This window comes from Protopterus annectens, chromosome 1.part0 (assembly GCF_019279795.1).
Source record: "Protopterus annectens isolate FY-2018-M chromosome 1.part0, PAN1.0, whole genome shotgun sequence".
Taxonomy (NCBI): Eukaryota; Metazoa; Chordata; order Ceratodontiformes; family Protopteridae; genus Protopterus; species Protopterus annectens.
The window spans coordinates 1,922,008,088-1,922,033,087 of NC_056725.1; the positions used below are offsets into that span (position 1 = coordinate 1,922,008,088).

Sequence of the window (25,000 nt, forward strand, 5' to 3'; positions counted from 1 at the left end):
CTTACTGACTTGGATTTTGTTTTCTCATTATTTATTTCAAGGGAATAATCTTTTGAGTCTTCATCTAATTTATCTGCAAGCTATTATAAATCATCTGGTGATGTTGCCATGACAATATCATCTGCAGAGTGTAAACTATTCCCACCACTTATTTGAAAACTAATTGTATCCATTTCAGCTATAGGTTTTTGCATCATTTTCTCACAATTTTCATCTTGGATGCTAATAGTCTTGCAAATATATGTAGTCTGAAGAAAGGTATATGAGATTGAGATGTCCTATTATTCTTCTTATGGGTAAACTAGGTAAAATGTTTGAAAATAGCAGTGACCTGATGGACTTACCTGATATGTATTTTGGAATTATTCAAGACTGAAGGAAAATAGAACAATAAGTATATAAGATGTTGCATTCTACAGAGCTCCCTTGATCAGCATCATTAGATGTAAATAATGAAAGCTGAACTAGACAGCATATGTTTATGAGGGAAATGCCATGAAGGATCTTGAAGAAGCAAATTTAGCTTAATAGTGGGTATTGACAGAGTAGAAAGAGAAGCAATTACAGCTCTGACAGAGAAGACAAAGAATCCTGTTGACTGCTAAGAGGTGACCTGTGTCTGGCATACAAGGCATCCTCCAACCCATTACTGATGGATTTACTGCACATCAGCAAGTCAAATGGCTACAGAAATAATTGGTCTAGGGATCTAAACCTCATCTTCAACATCAACAGAATGGTTTGGAGAGACATGTATATCTCGCAGTGGATACCGCAGCTGTGGAACAGACTCCCCATCCACATACAACAAAAGTTCATCCCTTTTCATTTTTAAGCACAACTTAGATCTATGGGTGATAAACAGAAAATTTACCACAGTTTTCTCCCTGCACTACTAATGGAGAGAGACAACTCTCAAATGGTTTATCACATGCATGGGTCTCCTTAAATTATCCATTGTATGATCCCAGCTGTTCTCATTTGGGGTAATATATAATTATCGACCATGGTATGGGTAAGGCTAATATATAACTAATAAGATATTGGGCTTATTTCAAGCAGTAAAAAAGGAAATTGGCTAGGCTTAAAATGACACACAAGGGCAGCTAGCCCAGTACCTACCTATGAACCTATAAGCAATTGCATCTTATATTGCTGGAATGCAGCAGGTCAAGCAAGTATTGAGTACCAGAGGAGTTCTGACAGAATTTTTTTATTTGTTGATGATTACATCATTAAGATAAAAATGAAAAAAGACAAAAAATTGGTTAGAGATAATAACGAATATAAGGAAGGGAAAGCCTATCCCCTGAGCAGTAAAACATCTACACAAGATGTCAGTGCTTGGGGTGAAATTATAGATGAACTTGACCTAGCATATAATGATGAACATTTGGAAGAATAAGTCCCTTTAGAATTACGTCAGGGGTCCAACTCCCCCCCCCCCCAGCTCGGACAGTCAGAGTGGCTGAGAAATCAGTGAGGGAGGGATGGTTAACAACCATCCCCCCACACACTATCATCCCTTCTCCTGACCTATGGCAGTGGGCAAAGAAAGAGGATGAACTTCAGGGAGAGAGGTGCAACATCCAAAATCCCTCAGAACATGTAGAAAGGAATTTCTCTGATTGGACTGTGGTCAAATATGATGGCAAGGTTTATGAAGACAAAGGCTTTTACATTTTCAATTATACTGATTTGAATATTAATGCTACATATTTGTAGTTTGTTTGAAAAGGGTTTTAAGTTTGCGCCTAGGAACTATACCAATGTTATTTTGGACCTTAAACTATTTACACGAAAGTTGAATTTGTCTTTTTGAATAGAGACAATACTAAGGTGACTAATTTTATACCAGGGCACGTACTCCCTATATTATAGATGTTTACGATGGAATAGATAAGTATAGTACTTAGTTATCCTGATCATATATACAGGTTTTATATTTTAATTTTTATTTTATTGCTTATTATATTTTATAGTAAGGGCATGTCTTAACATGGTAGAATGGCGTTTTGAGATTAGCCCTTGGTCTGATATATATACATATGTAGCAAGGGTATGTTTTAGTTGGATAGAATGGTGTTTTGAGTAACCCTTCATCCTATATATCTATATTTGTCTTGGTATATAACCCTGCATGTTCACTTGGGGTGACACTCCTCCACCATGAGATGTAGGATTAGAACTGCCCTTTGAGTTCAGCTACACTGATGTACAGGAATAGCTTTGATGTCCAAAGGAAGCATTATGGAGATGTCGTTTGAATAAATATCTTGCCATTGTTGTCCCATAAGGGTATATAGTTACACATACATCTTTATACCATAGATATATTTTATATCTGTTGCTTTGTGAATATGTGGTTATGTTTGTTTTATGATTTATATGCATGTGTATAGTATATTCCCTAAACATGTTGTGTAGTATACTACTATGTAAATTTAGTGGTAAATACAGCACTTTCTTATAGGTTTTTGTTAATTTTTTAGACACACAACACGTTCTATGTTTCATGTAAAATAAGTATCACTAGGATAGTAATGCTGAATTAATTGTGTATTTTGCAACATGGTTTATCCTAGTACATATGAAATAGTTTGTAGTTCGTGTAAATATACAGATATTGCCTTTACTTCATTACTAGAGAATTAATATACGTGGTTATAGTGGTTTTGGTTTTACACTGATATATATATATTCCCTCATATATATTTTATATATTTTTTTTTTTTTATGTTTATTTACTGAAGTTTATATGTGGGACATAAAATTTTAGTAATAGAAAATATACATCTTTACAGGTCTTACGCATGGTGGGTAGGATCAGTATGAAGAATGTATTTAAATGCTGGACCTATATTAAATTTTCTTAGTTCCTGTCTCTATGGTCTTGTTTTAGGACCGTGGGGACAACTTTTAGGTCAGGAGGAACTCCTTACTGAGAATCCAGACATGTGACCTCAATAGCGAATAGGATGATGTTTAATTTGCAATGGCAAACAGTTTGTTGATGCTTCTTCGGTGCAGCTTTTTTACTGATGGTGGAACTGTCTTAAACAACTTGCATTGTATAGATTTTCTTACAATTAAGGTAAGGGATTCTAGCTATGTTTATATGAGTTAAGAGACAAGGAACACCATGATAGTATTTTGATGAAAGAACTCTCAGCCTGTGAGGGATGTGTTCTCATTTCTGAATGCCATTTGCCAAGTTGTAATGCTTTGTTCAAAATATGCACTTTTGAATTATGAGCTTGTAAATGCATTTTTTATGTCTGAAGTCTGCAGCGTTTTGCCTAGTCAGAGGGTTTTTGTAATGCTTTGAAATATTTTGTGATGAGTGTGAGTGCTGCACTTTAGAAAATGAATTGGATTGAATTTAAACTGCATTTGAATGTAATGATGGCTTTAAACTGATGAAAGGCAATTAAGCTTTATTTTAAATTAATGAGCCCGCCAAAAGTTGTTTAGTATAAGTATTTTGGAATCATTTTATGACATTGTATCTGATGAAGCATAGTTTAACTATCTTGGCGCTTATTCTCTGTTTCCAATAAATGAATTTTTTACATATTTCCATCGTGGATATTTTCAGTGTGTCAGGAGCTTGAGAAGGATTTACTCGTGGTGACTGTTCTCACTTTTTGGACTTCATTACTACCTCTTCTTGTTTTTGGTGAGAACGTCTTCGGTATTGAGTTGTGTTTTCTACTTTTATTGCTTATCCTGCATTTTTTGTTCACAACTCAATTCACACGATGGAAGGCCAGAATGTTGGGACTGCTTCTATTCCAGTGTCGAGGGATTTGTCTCGTTTATGGACAGATTTATTTGTACGTGAACTCAACCCTTTATTGTCGCTGGACCTGAATGAAGTGGGGGCCCACACATCGATGATTGATAATGGAGAAAATATACAGGAATTTCATGAGCAATTAAAAACGCTGGAAAATAATCTTTACCAACTACAAAGGTACATGTGGCAAAGATTACATTTAGAAGCTTGCTTGCACCATAAGGTAGTCCCCAGAGGCATGCGGGTTTTCTGCATGCCTACGTATGGGGACTCCCATCCGTCCTTATTGAAGCAGTGGCAAGACTTGAATATAGGCCTGGGCTTTGATTATGTGAAGTTACTTTTGAACTATTTTTCTCCACTGGAGACTGACCTCCGTGCTAGAACTGATGTGCTTTACCAAAGGTTAGTTGATAATTTCAGCTCAGATTATTGCATAGAAAAACTTCAACTGACATTTACCCAGGTTAAATCTTTTGGTGAGAGACTGTGTAAGACCAAACAGCATAAATTAAGGAGAGATCTGTTGGATTTCCAAAATGGTCATGTCTTTGTATGGCCTAGGTACCAAGAAGGTCAGGCCAAGTCTATGCAGTATGTACAGAAACATAGTAATCTGGCAGCAAGTGTTGTATCTACTAATAATTTGTTTCAACAGCTTAATAACTCTGAGTTTATTCCACAGTCAGTGGTTTCCTCTAACAGGGTGAGTGCTTTAGACCCTATAGATTTTCCAACCACAGACACACCTCCACCTAATCAAGAGGCCATGCAAGGCTATAAGAATCCAGGAGCTATACCTAAAAGTAGCTGTACACCAGGCACCTCGAATCCATCTTTTTTACCTTATCAAAGGAAGTTTGCCCCCAGCTCCAGGGGAAGATCCAGCAGCAGGGGACCAAGAAAACGGAAGTCTTCAGAAGAAGGGAATATAGTCAACAGAAGAACCAGGCATTGACTCTTGTGTTTAATTTTTCTAGCTATAATATGGACACAGCTATGCATAGCCTTCTTAACAGAGGACTTACATTTATTCCGTCAACTAAAACATCATTAGAGGACACTCTTTTGGACTTAAGATTATTTTGTAGACGAGTTTGTCTAAGGTTGTTTTTCCCTGCTGATGATACCAGGATGAGTGGGGTAACTAAATCTCGTAACATACTTAAAATAATAGTACCTTTATACCTCCTATACATCCTATGGTGCAATGTTTTCTAGATCTATGAAAGAGATTTCTACACATTGTTTCTCTAGCATGTAATAACACAAAAGGAAGATTTTGCAATCTTAATAGGGACGAGTTTCAAGCCCTGGTTAAATTGAGAAGTGATGATAATCTGATTGTGAAACCTGCTGATAAAGGGGGGGGTGTAGTTCTGATGGATGTGGATGACTATGTGAATAGCATGAGATTGCTATTGTTGTCTGATCACAATACCTATAAGCACATCACTGCACAGCAGGTCTCTTCCATTATACTAACAGTTCATGAAAATGTATATGATCTATTATTATGTAGACAAATTAGTGTTGAAATGTATGAATACTTGTTAATATCTGACCCCGTTATTCCCATAGTTAAGGGACTCCCCAAGATCCACAAAGAGATTTGGCCTGTTCGATGAGACCTATTGTAGCACGTGAGGCGTGGGTTACCGCCCATATATCGATCTTTTTGGAGAGCCTCCTACATCCAGTAGTGAGTAATTGTCACACCATTCTTAGTGACACTTACCAACTTATAGATAGCCTTAAGGGCCTACATTTAGAAATGAAGGACACAGAGTACCTCCTCATAACCATGGATGTGGAAAAGCTCTTTACCTCTATCCCTAATGATATAGGGATACAGTACATTAGAGAGCTTCTGCATAAAGAAACACACTATACAAATGATAGAATAATACTGATAACTCAGCTTCTTGACACAGTGCTTAACAACAATGTGTTTATTTTTGAAAATGACTATTATCTACAGGCATGGGGGGTTGCCATGGGCACCCCCTGTGCCAATAGTTATGCTAATTTGGTGGTCTACTGGTGGGAAAAGTTGTTCCTGTTTACCCACGAATCTTCTAGATACATAAGATACTATAGAAGGTTCGTGGATGACATACTTATAGTTTGGGAAGGTCGTCAGATAGTTTTCATCATTTCCTTGGTTATCTACAAACCACAACAGACTTTTTGAGGTTTACAGTGGAGATTTCAAGTTATGAAGTTAATTTCCTTGACGTCACGCTCAGGTTGACAAAAGAGGGTGAAATTGTGACCAGGATTTACAGGAAAGCTGTATGGAAGAATGCATTGTTAGCACCAGATAGCATGCACCCAACCTATACCTTCCGTGGCATAGTCACTAGTCAATTTATAAGAGTATCTAGATTATGTCAAAATAAAGATGATCTTTTGAATGAAGTTAATAATATGGAAACCCTGTTTAGGGATAGGGGATATGACATGACTATGGTTAGAAGGGTAAGAAATGAAATTTTTGGAGTTTTAGAACATGATGCTAGTCCGGTGTTCCATATTAAGAATGGATGTAGGATGGGAGCCACTATGGGCCCCAATATCCGTGGAAAAAGGCTTAGTTATGTCATTAAATTCACCAATGAAGTGGAAAGTGTAAGAAGTGTGACTAGGAAGCACTGGAATGTCCTTTCGGTAAATAAAGAAATTAGCAAGATTGTAGGACCTGCACCAACATTTTGCTATAGGAATTGCAATAATCTTAAGAGGCAACTATGTAATGACCGACAGGTCACGAATATAAGGAAATCCACTAGTCTAGTACTAGGGGACCTGGTCAGGAAAGGAACATATCCTTGTTTACACTGCCCAAGGTGCAAGAGCATTAGTAATATACAGATTTATCAACATCCCAGTATGAATTTTGTTTTCAAACCCAAGTACTATGCTGACTGCAATACCAAAAATGTGATTTACTTGGCCACCTGTTCTTTTGTACAGCATTTTACGTGGGTCTAACCAAGAGAAGGCTAAGGGACCGTATCTATGACCACCTTTATGAGATCCATAAGCAGGATGACACTAATGCTTTGGCCAGGCATATTAAAGAGTGTCCTTCTCATTCTTTCACTTTTAGGGTTTTGGACATAATCATTCCAACTTTAAGAAGAGGTAATATTGAACAAAGGTTGGCTAGAGCCGAGTTACACTGGATCTTAAAACTAGCGGCACATAATTCTCCAGGGCTGAATGGCTTCATCTCTATTAAACCGATGTTGATTGAACGTAAATAAAGTTGGTTTTGCTATCTAGAATTCTATAGCCCATACTTCCCTAGTAGTCAGGATATTAAAAGTGGGTATTATCCCCTTTTTTCCTCTTAATTTGTGGTTAGCCAACTGGGCATTTCCTTTATCTATAGCTCTATAGGAGTGTGATGTATAAGCATTTAATGCTAGGGACATCTTGTCACCTTTGAAGTTGTTGTTCAACATTACAGTATATGCATTACTAAACATCATTAATTTTATACCAGGGCACGTACTCCCTATATTATAGATGTTTACGATGGAATAGATAAGTATAGTACTTAGTTATCCTGATCATATATACAGGTTTTATATTTTAATTTTTATTTTATTGCTTATTATATTTTATAGTAAGGGCATGTCTTAACATGGTAGAATGGCGTTTTGAGATTAGCCCTTGGTCTGATATATATACATATGTAGCAAGGGTATGTTTTAGTTGGATAGAATGGTGTTTTGAGTAACCCTTCATCCTATATATCTATATTTGTCTTGGTATATAACCCTGCATGTTCACTTGGGGTGACACTCCTCCACCATGAGATGTAGGATTAGAACTGCCCCTTTGAGTTCAGCTACACTGATGTACAGGAATAGTTTTGATGTCCAAAGGAAGCATTATGGAGATGTCGTTTGAATAAATATCTTGCCATTGTTGTCCCATAAGGGTATATAGTTACACATACATCTTTATACCATAGATATATTTTATATCTGTTGCTTTGTGAATATGTGGTTATGTTTGTTTTATGATTTATATGCATGTGTATAGTATATTCCTAAACATGTTGTGTAGTATACTACTATGTAAATTTAGTGGTAAATACAGCACTTTCTTATAGGTTTTGTTAATTTTTAGACACACAACACGTTCTATGTTTCATGTAAAATAAGTATCACTAGGATAGTAATGCTGAATTAATTGTGTATTTTGCAACATGGTTTATCCTAGTACATATGAAATAGTTTGTAGTTCGTGTAAATATACAGATATTGCCTTTACTTCATTACTAGAGAATTAATATACGTGGTTATAGTGGTTTTGGTTTTACACTGATATATATATATTCCCTCATATATATTTTATATATTTTTTTTATGTTTATTTACTGAAGTTTATATGTGGGACATAAAATTTTAGTAATAGAAAATATACATCTTTACAGGTCTTACGCATGGTGGGTAGGATCAGTATGAAGAATGTATTTAAATGCTGGACCTATATTAAATTTTCTTAGTTCCCGGTCTCTATGGTCTTGTTTTAGGACCGTGGGGACAACTTTTTAGGTCAGGAGGAACTCCCTACTGAGAATCCAGACATGTGACCTCAATAGCGAATAGGATGATGTTTAATTTGCAATGGCAAACAGTTTGTTGATGCTTCTTCGGTGCAGCTTTTTTACTGATGGTGGAACTGTCTTAAACAACTTGCATTGTATAGATTTTCTTACAATTAAGGTAAGGGATTCTAGCTATGTTTATATGAGTTAAGAGACAAGGAACACCATGATAGTATTTTGATGAAAGAACTCTCAGCCTGTGAGGGATGTGTTCTCATTTCTGAATGCCATTTGCCAAGTTGTAATGCTTTTGTTCAAAATATGCACTTTTGAATTATGAGCTTGTAAATGCATTTTTTATGTCTGAAGTCTGCAGCGTTTTGCCTAGTCAGAGGGTTTTTGTAATGCTTTGAAATATTTTGTGATGAGTGTGAGTGCTGCACTTTAGAAAATGAATTGGATTGAATTTAAACTGCATTTGAATGTAATGATGGCTTTAAACTGATGAAAGGCAATTAAGCTTTATTTTAAATTAATGAGCCCGCCAAAAGTTGTTTAGTATAAGTATTTTGGAATCATTTTATGACATTGTATCTGATGAAGCATAGTTTAACTATGCTTGGCTTATTCTCTGTTTCCAATAAATGAATTTTTTACATATTTCCATCGTGGATATTTTCAGTGTGTCAGGAGCTTGAGAAGGATTTACTCGTGGTGACTGTTCTCACTTTTTGGACTTCAATACTAAGGTGACATCTGGTTTAAGAAAAATAGTACTTTCAACCCGCCCTTGCATAAGACTTTATATACTTTTGAGAAGATTTGTGAAAGAGAGCTATATTCCCTTTATAGAGAAAAGGTTGCAAGGATGGACAACTTGACCTGTGAGGAATGTTCCCTACTAGAAAAATTATCGAAAGATAAATCCATCAGGGTTATGAAACCTGATAATGGTGGGGGTGTCTTGATAACCTGGCAGATGGGTTATGTAGGTAAAATACAGACTATGTTAAGGGATGATTCCTGTTACACTGTAGTCTGTAGGAATGAGATTAACATTACTTATAGGAACATTGATGTATTCCTGGAAGACTTTCTGTATCTAGGGATTATTTCAACAGAAATTTGCAACTTTCTGTACAACAAGGAACCTTATATTCCTACTATATTTGGTATCCCAAGGTACATAAACACCTGTTGGATCCACCCTACAGGTTAATTGTGGGGGTCCAAGGTTCTAAGACCTACCCCTTAGCATTATATATTGACAGAATACTTAAATTTTTATTGAACAAATACCCAAATGTCTTATGAGACTCTTGGGATCTTCTGGTTAAACTTAATAATGACCTTTTAAAAGTAACACTGGTTTTCTCACTGTGGATGTGGTAGGTCTGTTTTCAAGTATTCCTCATGATGTCGGACTTGAGTGGTTTGAGGAAATGCTATTAGAACAGCATCTTGATAGAAGTTAGATACTTGGGAGAGGAAGTTTATTATCAACTCTCATTTTGTCCACTGTTGGTCTTTTTACATCAGGTACCTGGATAGCATGTTTTTTTATTTGGAAGGGGCACCCGAATGATACTGAGGTATTTGTGGAGTATTTAACAAACACCACCAACTTCCTAAGATTTACCCACAACTTTAACTCTAATGTTACCCATTTTTTGGACCAACTCTGTCTTTTGACCAAGGAGTTTTGGTTTCCAACAGATACAGGAAGGAGACATTCTCCAACTGTTATTTACATTTCAATAGTTGTCCTCACATGTATTGCAAGAAAAACCTAGTGAAAGGTCAATTCATTAATGCAGCCAGGATGATCTCAAATGGGGAACTGCTTGATAATTAATTGGAGTAAATGGTGTTCATGTTTTTGGACTGGGGATACCCAATGGATTTGATTAACCCTTTGAGGGTAAAGGTAGTGAAAAAAAGAGAAGAGGGATACCATTGTATACAGAGGAAACCGGATTTAATGAAACGTGTTAGGTCACAGAATGAAGCAAATGGTGAGAATTTCCATCAGTGGATGGCCATTAATTACGATGGTCTCTCCAGTGGAGTAAAACAGATCATAAGCCACAACTGGGCTATATTAAAAACAGATGATGAACTGTATCAGCACCTAGGAGACAAATCCACTTGTATTTATAAAGTGCACAAAAACATCGAAGAAAGACTAGAGAAGGGTACAGTGGAGGCCAAGTTAGGCACTAGAAAATATGGTAGGTGCAATTATTGCCAATACAATATTGATAAGACAGAGGTGCAGTTAAACAATGCCAGTCAAACAATTGTTATATTCAGAAAAGGTGATTGCAACTCGACTAGTTTAGTGTATATGGCTTTGTGTAACCACTGTTTTTTCTTTTTATATAGGCAAGAAGTGAGAAAGTTCTCTTAAGAGAATTTATGAGGATTTATACAATGTGAAAAAAAATAATTGCAACAATGCCTTATTTAGGCATTCTTTAACTTGCGCTGGATTAAAAAAATTTTTTTTGGCATACTGGAAATAGTGCCCCATGATACCAGAGGAGGTGCCTGGGAAAGTAGACAAGTATAAAGAACTCCTCTGGCAACTCAAACTAGATGCTACTACAAAACCTGCAAAATTAAGATTAACATTTTTATTTTAGATTTTATTGATTTTTTGGGGTGTAATTATTGATTTAAATTTTGAAAGTATTAGTGTGTATTTAAACTCACTTTTAGGATTTTTTATATACTTGTATATGTTTACACTATTTACTGTGATAGGTTACTGATTGGGTAACTTATTCTAATTGAGTTAATTTTTTAATTAGTTGTCTATTGATTGGGTTATTAAAGCTGGAATGGTTCTCTAGAACTGCAGTTCTGATGAAGTCCTAGGGAAGGATGAAAGCGCTTAACTCTTATCTTGTACTGAAATAAACCTGAATTTTATTATTTTACTGGTGGTGGTTTTGTGCTTGGGTCAACGTGGACTTTGCTATTTTTTACTAGTTGAGGTTTGGATCCGACGGTAGGCACACCTGTTTTTGGGTTACTTGGTTTTGTTTGGGAATAATGATATTATGACAATGGAATTGAACACTGAGGCTATAAAAGTTCACATGAAGTTATGACAGTGGTGATGCAGGGTGTCTCCTCTGCATGAAGGTTGTGGAGATGTTCAGGCCCCACTTAAACACAGAATACAATTTTGTATTTGTTTACTTTTGACAATGCGCAATCATGTCTAGTTATACTCAATGAAAAGTGTTTTAATAAATCATATTAAAATACATTTTTATTGCAGTAGATCAGAAATGCAGGGTCTTGAATGGATGATATATATATATATATATATATATATATATATATATATATATATATATATATATATATATATATATATAATGGCAGAACAACTGCAAAAATAGATTCAGTCTTTTAGTGATTTGATTTTTGTAGCCTTATATATTTCAACAGAGACCACCAACCACATCTGTAGCTCAATAAGTCATGATCTACTGGGTAATTATTACTTAAAGTAATTTTAATGGTCATTATTGACTAACAGATCAATACTATATCCCTTGATGATATATGTCAGAGAAACTTGTGATATATAGATTCACGTCTTGTGTCTGGGTCATTATCTTATTTTCTGTTCTTTTTCTCTTGTTTCAGAGATGAACAAGTCTATGAGTGTCCAGATTATGGAACTGGAGGGGAAAATTCATGTTTCTTTGATAAAAAGCATACATCCATTTGGACAATTTATGTCCTTACCGTTAATGCAACCAATATGCTGGGAAGCAACATTTCTGACCCAGTGCATGTGGATGTGGCTTACATTGGTAAGAAACCCAGAACAACATTAATTCAAACACGCTTTTAACAATAATGGTTTTATGAAATAGATACTGAGTAGAGAATTAAATGTGCAGTTAAATATATTCTTGTCATGGTTGCAAAATAACTTTCAGCATAAAGGAAATAAGTAATTTAAGATAAAACATTGACCTGATCAGCTACATTATAAAAATGCAATAGTGATATACATGAGGTGCAATGAAGACAACACATAGTCACTATTTTCAATATGAAGCAGAACTTCATCTAGGTCAGCTGATGCCTTAGGAAATCCCCAGACTGATACCTCCAACTCCACTGCTGAGGACCCAGAAATATCCTACATAATCGGGGAGTAACAAATTATGATGATGTTGATAATAACAATAATAACTCTTTGCACTGCCTGGAAGACCTTTCAAAAACTATTTCAAAGAGCTATATGAGCTCCTAGCTACAGCTTCTAAAATGCATACTTTAAACGCAAATCATTTAAGCTGCCATAGTCTCAACCACAGTTGTTTAAATAACTACTATTAGATGAGTGGCCATGCCCAGCAACTGAACCACTGACTTGCAAGCACTAACAAATATCTACTCTACAGTGCTAATAACACCCTCTAACAGTCTGAGCCTGGGGCAGCCACCCCCTTTACTCTGCTCTGAATATGGTTTGATTTATTGTGGTTAAAATAAAAAATAAATTTCATAGCTGTTATGTAAATTAACAAGAAAAATATATACAAAAGAAGTGAATTACACTGCTGCAGCACAGACCAATTCCACTTTTATTTTTGTAAGAGTCCACAACAAACACAAATAACTCCACAGCCTACACAGCACACACAGATTGAGCGCTTTCTTCCCTTCAAGCAGGGACTTCATCAGAATCTGATGTAATCAGTGTAATTCACTTCTTTTGTATTTGTTGTGCCTGACACTGCTTTGGGCTCCTTGTTTTTGAAGAAAAATATATACATTTAACATAAAATCCATGATTTACAACTAAAAAAACGTAAATAAGTCCTGCAAGGCAGTCAGTACAAACTATAATTAGGTCCATTCTTTACACACTTTTAAGAAATTATCATTAGTGGATGAAAGAAAATCAGGGTAACTATTCCAACTGTTATGTCTGTGGAACTATAAAGTGTCCCTGTTAATAATGAGGTAGGTTATTTGTGTTGTTTGTTTAATACCATTAATCCCAAAACAGTGCCATACTGCACTGTCCCCCTAAGCACATGTAATTCGACTCATACCATGTCCAGGTACAACATGTATGCTGTTTGCAGACATGGGCATGTTATGGCCTAAGGTTTCCTGTGAAATTTTCCTTGATGTCTGGCTCCTAAGGGGTGTCATCCTAAGAATGAGTCACATCACCCCTCTACTGAATGGACAAACCAACATCAATCACTCTTTGTTTATCTCTTTGATCAACTCTTCTAGTGCCTGGGCCATTGGTCATTCCAGACTAATCTGAGAGTCAGGTCTTCAGCCCTCTATGTCATGGTGCTGTCTTGTAAGTTACAATATATTAATCATTTTTTTTTTTTGTTGAGTATAAAGAGAAGTTATCATCAGTAAAAGATCTTCACGTTACTGACCTATCTACTGTCTTGTTGGACTCATAGTTTGCATAGTTTTTAATTTAATGCATTAATCTGGGCTCTTGACTTTTCTCCAGTTATTAATTTTGAAACAAATGCTGTCTGGCTCAGCATTTAGATATAATGATTGTCTATAGGGTATACTTGAATGATTCTGCTATTGTTTATGATGTTAGAGACTTTTATATGTGGATAGTGTTGAAGTTGAGAATATTACCGGAGTTTAATGTTTTCATTATTCCCTTTTTTTTAAACGTAGACAAAATTATATTTTTATGTAATATTATTCTTGCAAATAACTGCACTAGCAGTTTTAAAGTTTTTTTTCATTTTCAATAATATATATTTTTGTTGTTTATTTATAACTCAAAATTCACAAAACAAGATTATTAATTTAAATATTCCCTCTATTCTATGGTGAAATAAATCAAAGCTGCAATGCCAAAGAGAATGCTCCTCCCCTGCTTAGTCTTATCTGTTAATCCCTCTAGCATCCACCTCCATAATTTATGACTAACCCTCTCCAATTGCTGTAACATATCAAAACATTCTCTCCTGACTCAGCCTCCTTTCCATCCCCCCTCCATACCTCTCAACTGTACAAATTTTCACAGAATGTCCAGATTTTTGCCTCATATTTTTGGTCTGTTCCCCATAAAATCTGTGGTTTTCTGGCAACCCATTGAGGATTGAGGTAACATAATAATACTAAATAATGATATACATTTGAGTTTTAGACTTCAAATCTTTCAGAAAATACATAATAATTCAAAACCTGTTATACTAGCGACTTTCTAAGTTTATAGGAGCACTAGTTAAAAACTGCCCCTATTTTTGGGCCTTTGTCCTCCCATTATTTTTGTCTTTGTCCAGATTTCTTGCACTGAGAGGTTGAGAGGTATGCCCCCCACATCTAACTACATTCCAGGGCCCAGCAACAAATGTGTCTTCTATCAAAAATAATTTTTAATACAGTGCTTCATGCCATTAAGATCCAGTTATTAACACTGCAATAATCAATAATAAGTATAATATTCTGGGGCAGCTAGTTCCCTACATTTTTTGTGTAGACACTGCCTAGCATCAAGTAGCTTAAAAAAAAATAAATTAAACAAAAAAAAACAGGAAAACAAAGAAGAAAGAAAGAAAGCTGTTTTCAATGGCATATCTAATACTAAGAAGTCCCATGAAAGGCATGTTGATTATTTAAATATTTGTAAGACCTTGATTCATGTTAGTCTTCATAAATGAGATCAAGTTTTGCTGCAGTAGCAGAACTTTGAGTTTACTTACTAACATTTCCATTTTTGTATGCCATCCCAGTGTTCTTGTATTCCTACAAAATGTGGATTTAATCTGCACTATCTGACCTCAAAATCTTTTTTTAAGCTAAGTTCTTCATTTCTTTTTTGTCTAATGTTATTTCTTTGACTTTGTACAATGATAAATTAATTTTACTTGTGAATGTGGGTTTTGATTTTTCAGGTTTGGTTGTCATAACAGTTAAGGCCTTTACCACATATTACAGGGTTCAATTTCTACCTCTGATTGTTTGCTAGATTTGTAATCATCTTCAGACTGATCGTCTAAGTATTTACTTGTGAGCCTATTAGTATTCTTAGCTATGCCAATGTTAGCAATATGGAAATGGTATGCTGAAAATTGTGCACATTTCATCTAGTTGAGTATTAATAGATATAAGCCAGCGTGGGTCTGACTGCAGAAGTTATACAGTTTGAGTTGTGTACCATTATTTCCTTAAGTAATACTTAATGGTACATGCCACTCACTTGTGTCTATTACAAATAATAAGAAGGCTTGGGGGTTCATTCAGATGCTTTAATATATACAAACACATCAGCATGGGTAACAGCATCTTTAAATTCAAAGGAACTAACTGAGACAGAAGTTACATACATACATCTTCACATCTCAACAACTAACTACAAAATGGCAGTCAGGCTCACACATGTTCAGTATTTATACTCTAGTGCAAGCCCTTGGATAGCTTCTTAAAGGTATATACACACATATTTAGCTACAGTACCATTGTGACTACATCTGTAATGCTGGCTGTCTATTTCTACATTTTAGGACTTCCTAAAACAGCAGCGTTGAGAGGTATTTCACCTCTTGTTTACTTGAACCTTTAGTAAGACATCAGCAGTATGGGCAGCCTTGTTTATTTCCGTTATTATGAATTATACTACTTTGCAGTGCTAGTCTTCATACTTGAGTCTCCTGCTGTTTGACTTAACTGAATTTTGTATTTATGCAGTTTGCTTTCCATTAATTACATTGGAAATAATTTCTTGTAATTCAGGCAAATAGTATGAGCTAAATTTGAATCTGCAACAATATCAGATACTGTATATATAAAATTGCCATATACAGTGTTCTTTAAATTATCACTGGAAATGTAAAACTGAGAAGTATTACTACCTAATTCATTTGAAAATGTTTGTATAGTGATAATGCTATGTTTTTTCAGTGACTTCCTCAGAGGTTATATGTCCACTTATTTGCACTTGCAATTCTGAGGTGTGGACACAGTTAGTGGCTGGTCTGTCTCCTTTAAAGAATTGCTCATAAATGACTTTTTTTTTTCTCGGACTAAGAAGAAAGACTGTTGCACAGACTAGCTGTTTACATCTAATAGCAGCTCTTCATAAGGTTTTATGGCACTTTTCTCTGTGATTGCCTAAAGTAAACAACTAGTTTAGGATTCTTATACTGAGTGCAACTTAATTATTAAGTATGATAACTCATCAGAATTGCTCTCTGAATCTGATATACTCCATTTTTAGATGGGAAAATACATCACTCTGTCTACCTTGAGAGTAAATTCATTTTATTCCCCATTCCTTAAATATTTAAATTAGTTGTCATATTTACCAAAATTACTCCCAATTAAATAACCTGCTCCCGAAATAATTGCCTTGCTGTTTTGGGATTATTGCCATCTGCTTATCTTCAATAATAGGTGAAATTTAACTGAAATAATGTGTTGAGTTACTTAAGTGCTTACAGAAATACTGGTTAAACACAAATAAGTGAATGAAACTAAGGAATACTGCCAAAATTAAAGATTACATTTGAGTTAAATTTAAGTGTTAGTGGCAATTTTCAGAGACTTGTGGCTTCTGTATTATTTTCTCTCACGTAATGAGTAATATGTAATCCACTTCTTTTGGGGTGAGTCTCATGTGCTGAATATATTGGTTAAGGCTACTTCTATTGCCATGTATAGTGTATCTGTATAGGCACATCATTCTGGTACCGTAAATTAAAATCAAAGTGTTATATCCCCATGGTCGCAATGACTCCTTGACTATGACACAGACATCCCAAATCTGTTTATCAGATTGGATGGACTTAATGTGAATGAGCAGCTGATGATGATTCACCTGTCACGACGGGTGCTGGGGGTACAGTAAGAGGGAGAAGTAGGTAGTACCCCACCACCACAGCACATACTGCTGTCATGTGAGGCTGGGGATGTCAGCATGTAAAGCCACCGCCTCCCTCAGCAGTCAGCACTTAGTGGGGTTTTAAGTGGTCAACTGCAGAGTGAGTGTGAGTGTCTGGGGGAGTAGGATTTCAGAGACTATTATGTTCCTTTGGTCCAGGAAAATGGCTCATACCCTACAACTAGAGTCTTACCACAGGTGCAATGAATGGACTGATTAGGCACCCCCGGCAGGAATGATCAAGTCAAAGAAATCTTGTCTAGCGGAAGGATAACTGGCTCTCACCCCAGTGGAGTAAATGGCCTAAGTCCGTAAAGATAGTAGATCCATTGCTCAAGTCCATCAAAATAAAAAAAAAACAGAGACATGCTATCTCCTAGAGCCAAAGAAAGGACAGATTTAGTGAGGATGCATTTTTACACATAACAAAACCAGGTATAGAGTCTTAAATCACTTGTAAACTTGCCAACCGTTACCTTGTGAATGATAAAATACTTTTAAGTCCTTAATGATTTTGAAATTGTGAGTAGATTATAATAGTGTTCTGAATTATTTCTGCCAGTTGCAGTATTATTCTCTCACAAATGTGTTATATATTTAACCAAATATTTTTCCTAATTTCCTTTAACTAGTCTATTCTGATCTCCAAATCTCATTTAAATAGAAGCACTACATGCAGATTTTTTTCCGTTTCAGTTTGTTGGTGAAAGCAAAGGAAAAACTTATATTTTCAATGCAAACTTGCATTTTTGTAATGCTGAGCATATTGTTATAAAACAGTTTATTTATTATGCTTAATAGCTGCTTTAAAAATTATGTCATTGATGCTGCAACATCCTGTGGTCATCAAGGACAGACACTAGGATTTCAAAAATAACTCATACACCTTACTAGTGTCAAATAGTGATAGTGACTACTTTCTAATTCAGTTAAATCTCTTCAATTGCTTAAGCAGCAAAAAAAAAATGTAGAGTGGAGGTTAAAATTAAATTCCTTCATCTACAGACAGTATGGCTGAGATAACCAATAACCTTCATTTGGGACTGGAATATAAGGTCACAGCTTGACTAAGATACAGGCAAGGCGGTTACAGTTTAAACATTCTCCCTCCAGACAACAAGGTATACTGGCTCAGGATAACCTAAAACAAGATCTTCTAATACTCTGAAATACGGAACTCACAGTGGCCGTGGAGATGGCCAGGAAAGCCACATTATATGTAGTGGTGCGTCTGATGCTTACTTTGCTCACTGCAGAAATGACCTTGCATCAGACTAAGTTCTGGGTTTAATTTATACCTTGGAATGTAATTAAGAAATTGTATTACTTTTTAATACCAGTATATGCCTATAACAGCATGGTGGCATTAATATGAGACTGTCCCTTTATCAGTGTGCCTCAGCACTCCCTAATAACCAGATTTTTGCTGTATCCTTTGGTTTCATCTTTTTAAAGCTACATTTTATAGGAAGCTATAGAGTGTTATTAAGCACCATTGGACTAGTCTACCACTGTTTATTGCACATCTACAGTGGACATAAAAAGTGTGCACACCCCTGTTAAAATGCTTGTTTTTTGTGATATAAAAAAATGAGCGCACAATAAATTGTTTCAAAACTTTTCCCACCTTTAACGTGACCTACTACATGTACAATTCAATTGAAAAACAAACAAATCTGTTAGGGGAAAAATATAAAAATTAAAAAACGTACAGTACACCCTTAAACTAATACGTTGTTGTGTGTGCACACCCTTAAATGAATACTTTGTTGAAGCACCTTTTGATTTGATTACAGCATTCAGTCTTCTTGGGTAGGAGTCTATCAGCATGGCACATCTTGAATTGGCAATATTTGCCCACTCTTCCTTGCAAAAGCGTTCCAAATCTGTTAGATTGCGAGGACATCTCTTGTGCACAGCCCTCTTCAGGTCACACCACAGATTCTCTATTGGATTTACATCTGGGCTCTGGCTGGACCATTCCAAAAATTTAATTTTCTTCTGGTGAAGCCATTCTTTTGTTGATTTGAATGTATGCATGGGGTCATTGTCATGTTGAAAGGTGAAATTCCTCTTCCTCTTCTGCTTTCTTGCAGATGCCTGAAGGTTTTGGGCCAAAAGTGACTGGTATTTAGAACTGTTCATAATTCTCTCCACCTTGACTAAAGCTCCCATTCCAGCTGAAGAAAAGCAATCCCAAAGCATGATACTGCCACCACCATGCTTCACTGTGTGGATGGTGTTCTTTTGGTGATGTGAAGTCTTGTTTTTGCACCAAGCATACCTTCTGGAATTGTGGCCAAAAAGTTCAACCTTGGTGTTATCGAACCATAATACATTTTCCCACATGCTTTTGGGAGACTTGATGTATTGTTTTGCAAATTTTAGCAGGGCCTGGATGTTTTTCTGTGTAATAAAAGGCTTCTGTCTTGCAGCCCTACCCCATAGTCCAGACATATGGAGAATACGGGAGATTGTTGTCCCGTGTAGTACACAACCAGTACTTGCCAAAAATTCCTGCAGCACCTTCAGTGTTGCTGTAGGTCTCAGGCAGCCTCCCTGACCAGTTTTCATCTTGTCTTTTCATCAATTTTGGAGGGACGTCCAGTTCTTTGCAACGTCACTGTTGTCCCATATTTTCTCCACTTTTTGATTACTGTCTTCACTGTGTTCCATGGTATATCCAATGCTGTGGAAATGTTTTTGTACAATTCTCCTGACTGATACCTTTCAACAATGAGATCCCTTTGATGCTGTAAGCTCTCTGTGAACCATGGCTCTTGCTGTAGCAGGCAACTGAGTAAATGTCAGGAAAATCCTATTAGGAAAGCTGAACTTTATTTGGGGTTACTCAGAGTCTCTTTAATTGATGGCAGGTGTATACTCAAGAAGACTGAATGCTGTAATTAAAACAAAAGGTGATTCAACAAAGTATTAGTTTAAGGGTGTGCACACACAACAAAGTATTAGTTTAAGAGTGTGCACACTTATGCAACCAGTGCATTGTACGTTTTTTATTTTTTATATTTTTTTCCTTGAACGGATTTGTTTGTTTTTCAATTGAATTGTACAGGTTATAGGTCACATTAAAGGTGGGAAAAGTTTTGAAATGATTCATTGTGGTCTCATTTTTTTATATCACAAAAACCTGGCATTTTAACAGGGGTGTGTAAAAGTTTTATATCCACTGTATATTGATGTAATTACCAGATAACCTTAGCCAACTCTAGCTGATTATGATCTACTGTATAAATACCTTAAACTACACGATCTCTGTCATGTCTTTTGCCATTATATAAAAAGTTATCATCATGTCAATGTTTTTTTTCTGTATTGTTAATATGTGGAACTTTGCCAAGAAATCCACCTCAAAAGTAAAGCTCAAGAAATGAATGTTAGCATCCATGTTGAGAACACAACAAAGAAGTCTACTAGGTTTAATAAGCATGCTCTACCCTTAACAAAGCTAAATTGGGTTGTTAGAGTTTGAAGGGCACCTATGTCCTTGTTGATAAGGTCCATGATGATTCTTTCAATGGCCTTGCAGATGAGGCTGGTTAGACTTATAGGTCTATAGTTCCCAAGGTTGGTTGATGACCCCCCCCCCCTTTGTGCAAGGAGATTACTGTTGCTGTTCCCCACTCTGCTGGAACAAAGCCAGTTCTCAGGCTATGGTTAAAAATGAACACTAAGTGGATCCATTAGGTCCTATTTTAGATTGCTTAATAAGCCACTTAGGATCTTATCTGATCCCACTGAAGCCATTTTCTTGGCCTTGGAGAGTGCAGATATGACTTGATCTCTAGAGATACTAGGCAGGGGAATGGTGTCAGCTAGGGGGACAGAAGGGTGAAGTTTGCTAGACAGCTAGTAGGTTAGCAATTTCAGCTGGTATAGTATGAGTGGTGTCATCTACTACCAGTTTGGCACACAGCTTGGCATTCCTTTCAGATTTTGGATGTAGTTAAAGAAGTCTTTATGATTATCCTTAGCTAGGGATGCTATTTTAGCTTCATAATTAGCTTAAGAGGACTTTACAAGATTTCTGATTTGTTTCTTCAAGCTGTGGAGGAAATTCTTCCTCTGCTGAGTCAGTTCCCTTTTGTTCTTAAACATCAGTTTCTTTTCTTTGTTATATAATCTGTTTATTCTTGAGGTCCACCAGGGTGGCTTGTTTTTTTTTGGGAGGACCTGGTTTTAATCAGTTCAGGTACATCCTAGTCTATTCAGTTGCTTAAGTGTTTCTACAGGGCATTTGTGTGCACCTCTGCATAGGCGTTATTGTTGTCTGTGATTGCAGGGGGTATATGCCATCACTTAGTTGGCTGTAGTTTGCTACTGAAAATTGTTTTTAGTTTTTTTGCTTGACAGGTTCAATAGATATTTCAAACGAGACTGATTTATGGTCCAACCGTACTTAGAGAGCATCACACAGGAGGGAGTACAGTGAACCCCCCCCCCCCGATTTTGGTGAGTACTGTGTCTAGGATATTTGAGCCCCTTGTGGGGTGCAGACTATCTATTCCAGATCATTTGTATTGACAAAGTCCAGGTACCTCTAGGTGAGCATGTTCGTGCTCGTGTATGTCACTCAGTCAATAAAACAATAACTGAAATCTCCCACAATTAAGGTGTTGGGTTGTATGGCGAGTGACTCCAATAAGTCTAGGTAGGCGGTGTGCTTTTCTTGGTTCATGGTGGGGGACCTACATCTAACAATGATATGGTAGGGTATTTCGCCTATAGTTAATTGTACATGGAGTAGTTAAAGAGACTTGTACTGTTTGACCAGTCTTAAGGTGTACTTGGCTTTGATGGAGATGGATACACCTTCACCTTTGGTTCTATCATGCTCATTTTGTGGTTCTGAATGTGTGGGAGGCATTGTAGCCTTGCACGGCCAGGGTGCTCTCCATGGCCTTGAACCATGTCTCAGTGACTGCACAGATATCAGCATCTTCCAAGGTGAGGAGTGCTTCCAGGGAGTGCAGTTTCAGGTTTAGACTCCTAGCATTAAGCAGCAGAACCTTAGGTTTGTCTCAAGTGGATTTTGTTACATTGGAACTTTTGTTGTTTTGACATTGCATAAAAAAGGCACTATTGGAGAGGTAAGGCCCTTTGCTAGTATCCAAAATCCTAGAGAAGATAGGTGCAGACCATCTCTGGAAAAGCAGCCTGGCCTGTTGACCATGTCTTCCTAGGATGACAGATACGGGTGCCCCCTGGACTGACAATACATGCTAAGCCAATTGTTGGAGTCATTCATTTTTTATTTATATTGTGGCATCATCCTGGGTGAAGGATGAATGCTGCTTAGGACTAGTGTCATTACTACCTCGGACATATAATCTGAGAGTTCAGTCATGTCTCTCTTCATATAGTCCAGAGAGGTACGTCTCAAATCATTCTCCCCAGCATGGACTATGACAAGAGTCATAATAGTACTTGCTGTTGAGTGACTTGAGTGCATGCATAATTTGACGGATCCTGGCACCTTACAGGCAGCTGGCCATGACCTTCACCTTGTCCAACCTTGTGAGGGGGAACTCAGAGTGTCTCACTATGGAGTTGCCTATGACCAGGACATTTGGTTTTGAGGTGTTTTGCCTTAAGGGCTTATTTGCTGACACACTGGTGTATATGTTATTATGTGTAGTAGTTTCTATTTATATAGCAGTGTGTGCAAGTGGTTTACATTTGGGAGTTCCTGATTTTTTGGTAGCTTAAATGCTTCACTTAAGAATTCTGGACAAATCTAAAAAATAATGAAGGACAATTAAAATTAGGGACAGTTTTATAAATATTTCTCTAGTTTACTAAAAAATGTAATCGAACAACAGGTTTTGCATCAGCATGCATTTTCTGAGCAATAAGATGTGTGAAACTCTAAGGTATGATATTATTGACTGACTATAATACTCATCGATTTAAAAGAAAATCCAAAATTATGAGGAAGAGGGCAGGACTATAGGGTAAAGTCAAGGAAAGCTGAGATGTATAGACAACAGGCAGAAACAAAGTGTTCCTCTGTAAAACTAGCAGCTTTAAAAGTTAGACATTTCATTTTCCACACCTTTTGTTTGTAAGTTAGAAAAAGTGAAGTTTTTAGAGCTTTTAAAAGCTGTTTTACCTTTTACCTTTACTTTCTGCCAGCTGGCACAGTCCACTGTTAGCTCCTAGCCAGAGTCGAGATCTTAATAGTAATTAAGTATCTTCAGCAAACTTTTGTTAAGCACCCGTATTCACTATTAAGATTAGGTCATGCTTACTATCGTGCACTACAAATCATTTAGCTGACTACATATAACAAACAAAAGCTATACCAGGATTTTTAGAATTGTACACCAGCTTCCAAAATGTAGCTTCCCCTTCCTGGCCATTGATGAACAAAATAAATAAAGTCTATAACCATAAACTATGATAAATATACCATTTAAAAATAAATTCCAGCATTTTCATTGCACAACATATTTTTTATTTAAAAAAAAGTGTATGCTGTGATGCACATGATTCATGCCTGACTAAGCCAATGTAACAGAATAAATTAAAAGTGCTTGCAGTGAAAGCACTACTATATGTAGTGGCTTATATCAGTCAAATTTAAATCGTAGAGTAGGCCTAAAAAGAACAGGTCAGCCTTGTTCTAAAATAATCAAGGTTAACACGTTTGTATACATTCATCTGGAAGTGAAATCTAAAAGACATAACCAAACATACTACTCAACCACTTAGCACAAGAAATCTGGACAAAGCCTAACAAAGTGGGGGGACAATGGCCAAAAAATAGAGTCTAGTTTTAAATATTGCTCTTCTAAACATAGAAAGTTGCTAGACTAACAGGTTTTGTATTAGCATGCATTTTTTGAATGATGTGAAGTCAGAAACTCAAATGTGTGTCATTATTTGGTGACATCATTCCTCAGTGATTTTCCAGAAAACCACAAATTTTTTGAGGAACAGAACAAAAATGTAAGGCGAGAATCTGGACAGTTGAGAAGTATGAACCAAAATGAGTTGTACCTAAATAAGCATTCACAACCATCAAATGTAATCATTAATTAATTAATTTATTCATAATGATTCTGGATCCGCGGTGGTGGTACTGCGGTAGCGTTGTCACCTTACAGTAAAATGCTGTCTGGTTCGATTCTCAGCTACAGCGTCTTCTGCATGGAGACATGCGTGAATGGGCATACCTTCATTGAAGGTTGTGCGTCAGGGCTGGTAACTCGGCACGTAAAAATCAACTACCAATCATTAGCAGACCAGAGTTCCACTGTGGCAACCCCTAACCGGGAAAAGCCAAAAGACACAACATTAATAATGATTCTGGAGATGGAGAAAACTGTGCTATAGTTTATCATCTGTTAAATCCTGATAAATTGAGATACTATAGCATAACTAACAATATAAATAACTGAACTAATTATCAAAAACGTGTTTCACTCTTAGCACTCCATTTGATGGAAAAAAATGGTATACAGTGTTTATATTTATATTTATATCAGTGCTGTTTATTATATTTGTAACTATGCTAATATTAAGCGCTGTTCGCAACTGTCTTTGTTGTTGTTTTTTTTATTCTTTTTTAGGTGGGTATATCTGTTTTCTACTTTATGTATTTTTATTTTTTACGTTTTTTACTTGAGTTTGATATGTCTTGTAGCAATGTGAATGTCCTGATTGCCCAGCCCATTTAGTAACTCCTTAAATGTCTGCTTCTTAA

General features: G+C 36.2%; 1 protein-coding gene across 4 annotated transcripts in view; it reads left to right on the forward strand.

Moving 5' to 3' along the window:
• PRLR (prolactin receptor) overlaps positions 1 to 25,000 on the forward strand; it is a 2,068,968-nt gene that overhangs the window by 1,873,025 nt on the left and 170,943 nt on the right. For all 4 annotated transcript variants that reach the window (XM_044070113.1, XM_044070132.1, XM_044070123.1 and 1 more), the window contains one exon: positions 12,027 to 12,196. In XM_044070113.1, coding sequence (XP_043926048.1) covers positions 12,027 to 12,196 — 170 coding nt within the window. The remainder of the gene's footprint in view (positions 1 to 12,026; positions 12,197 to 25,000) is intronic.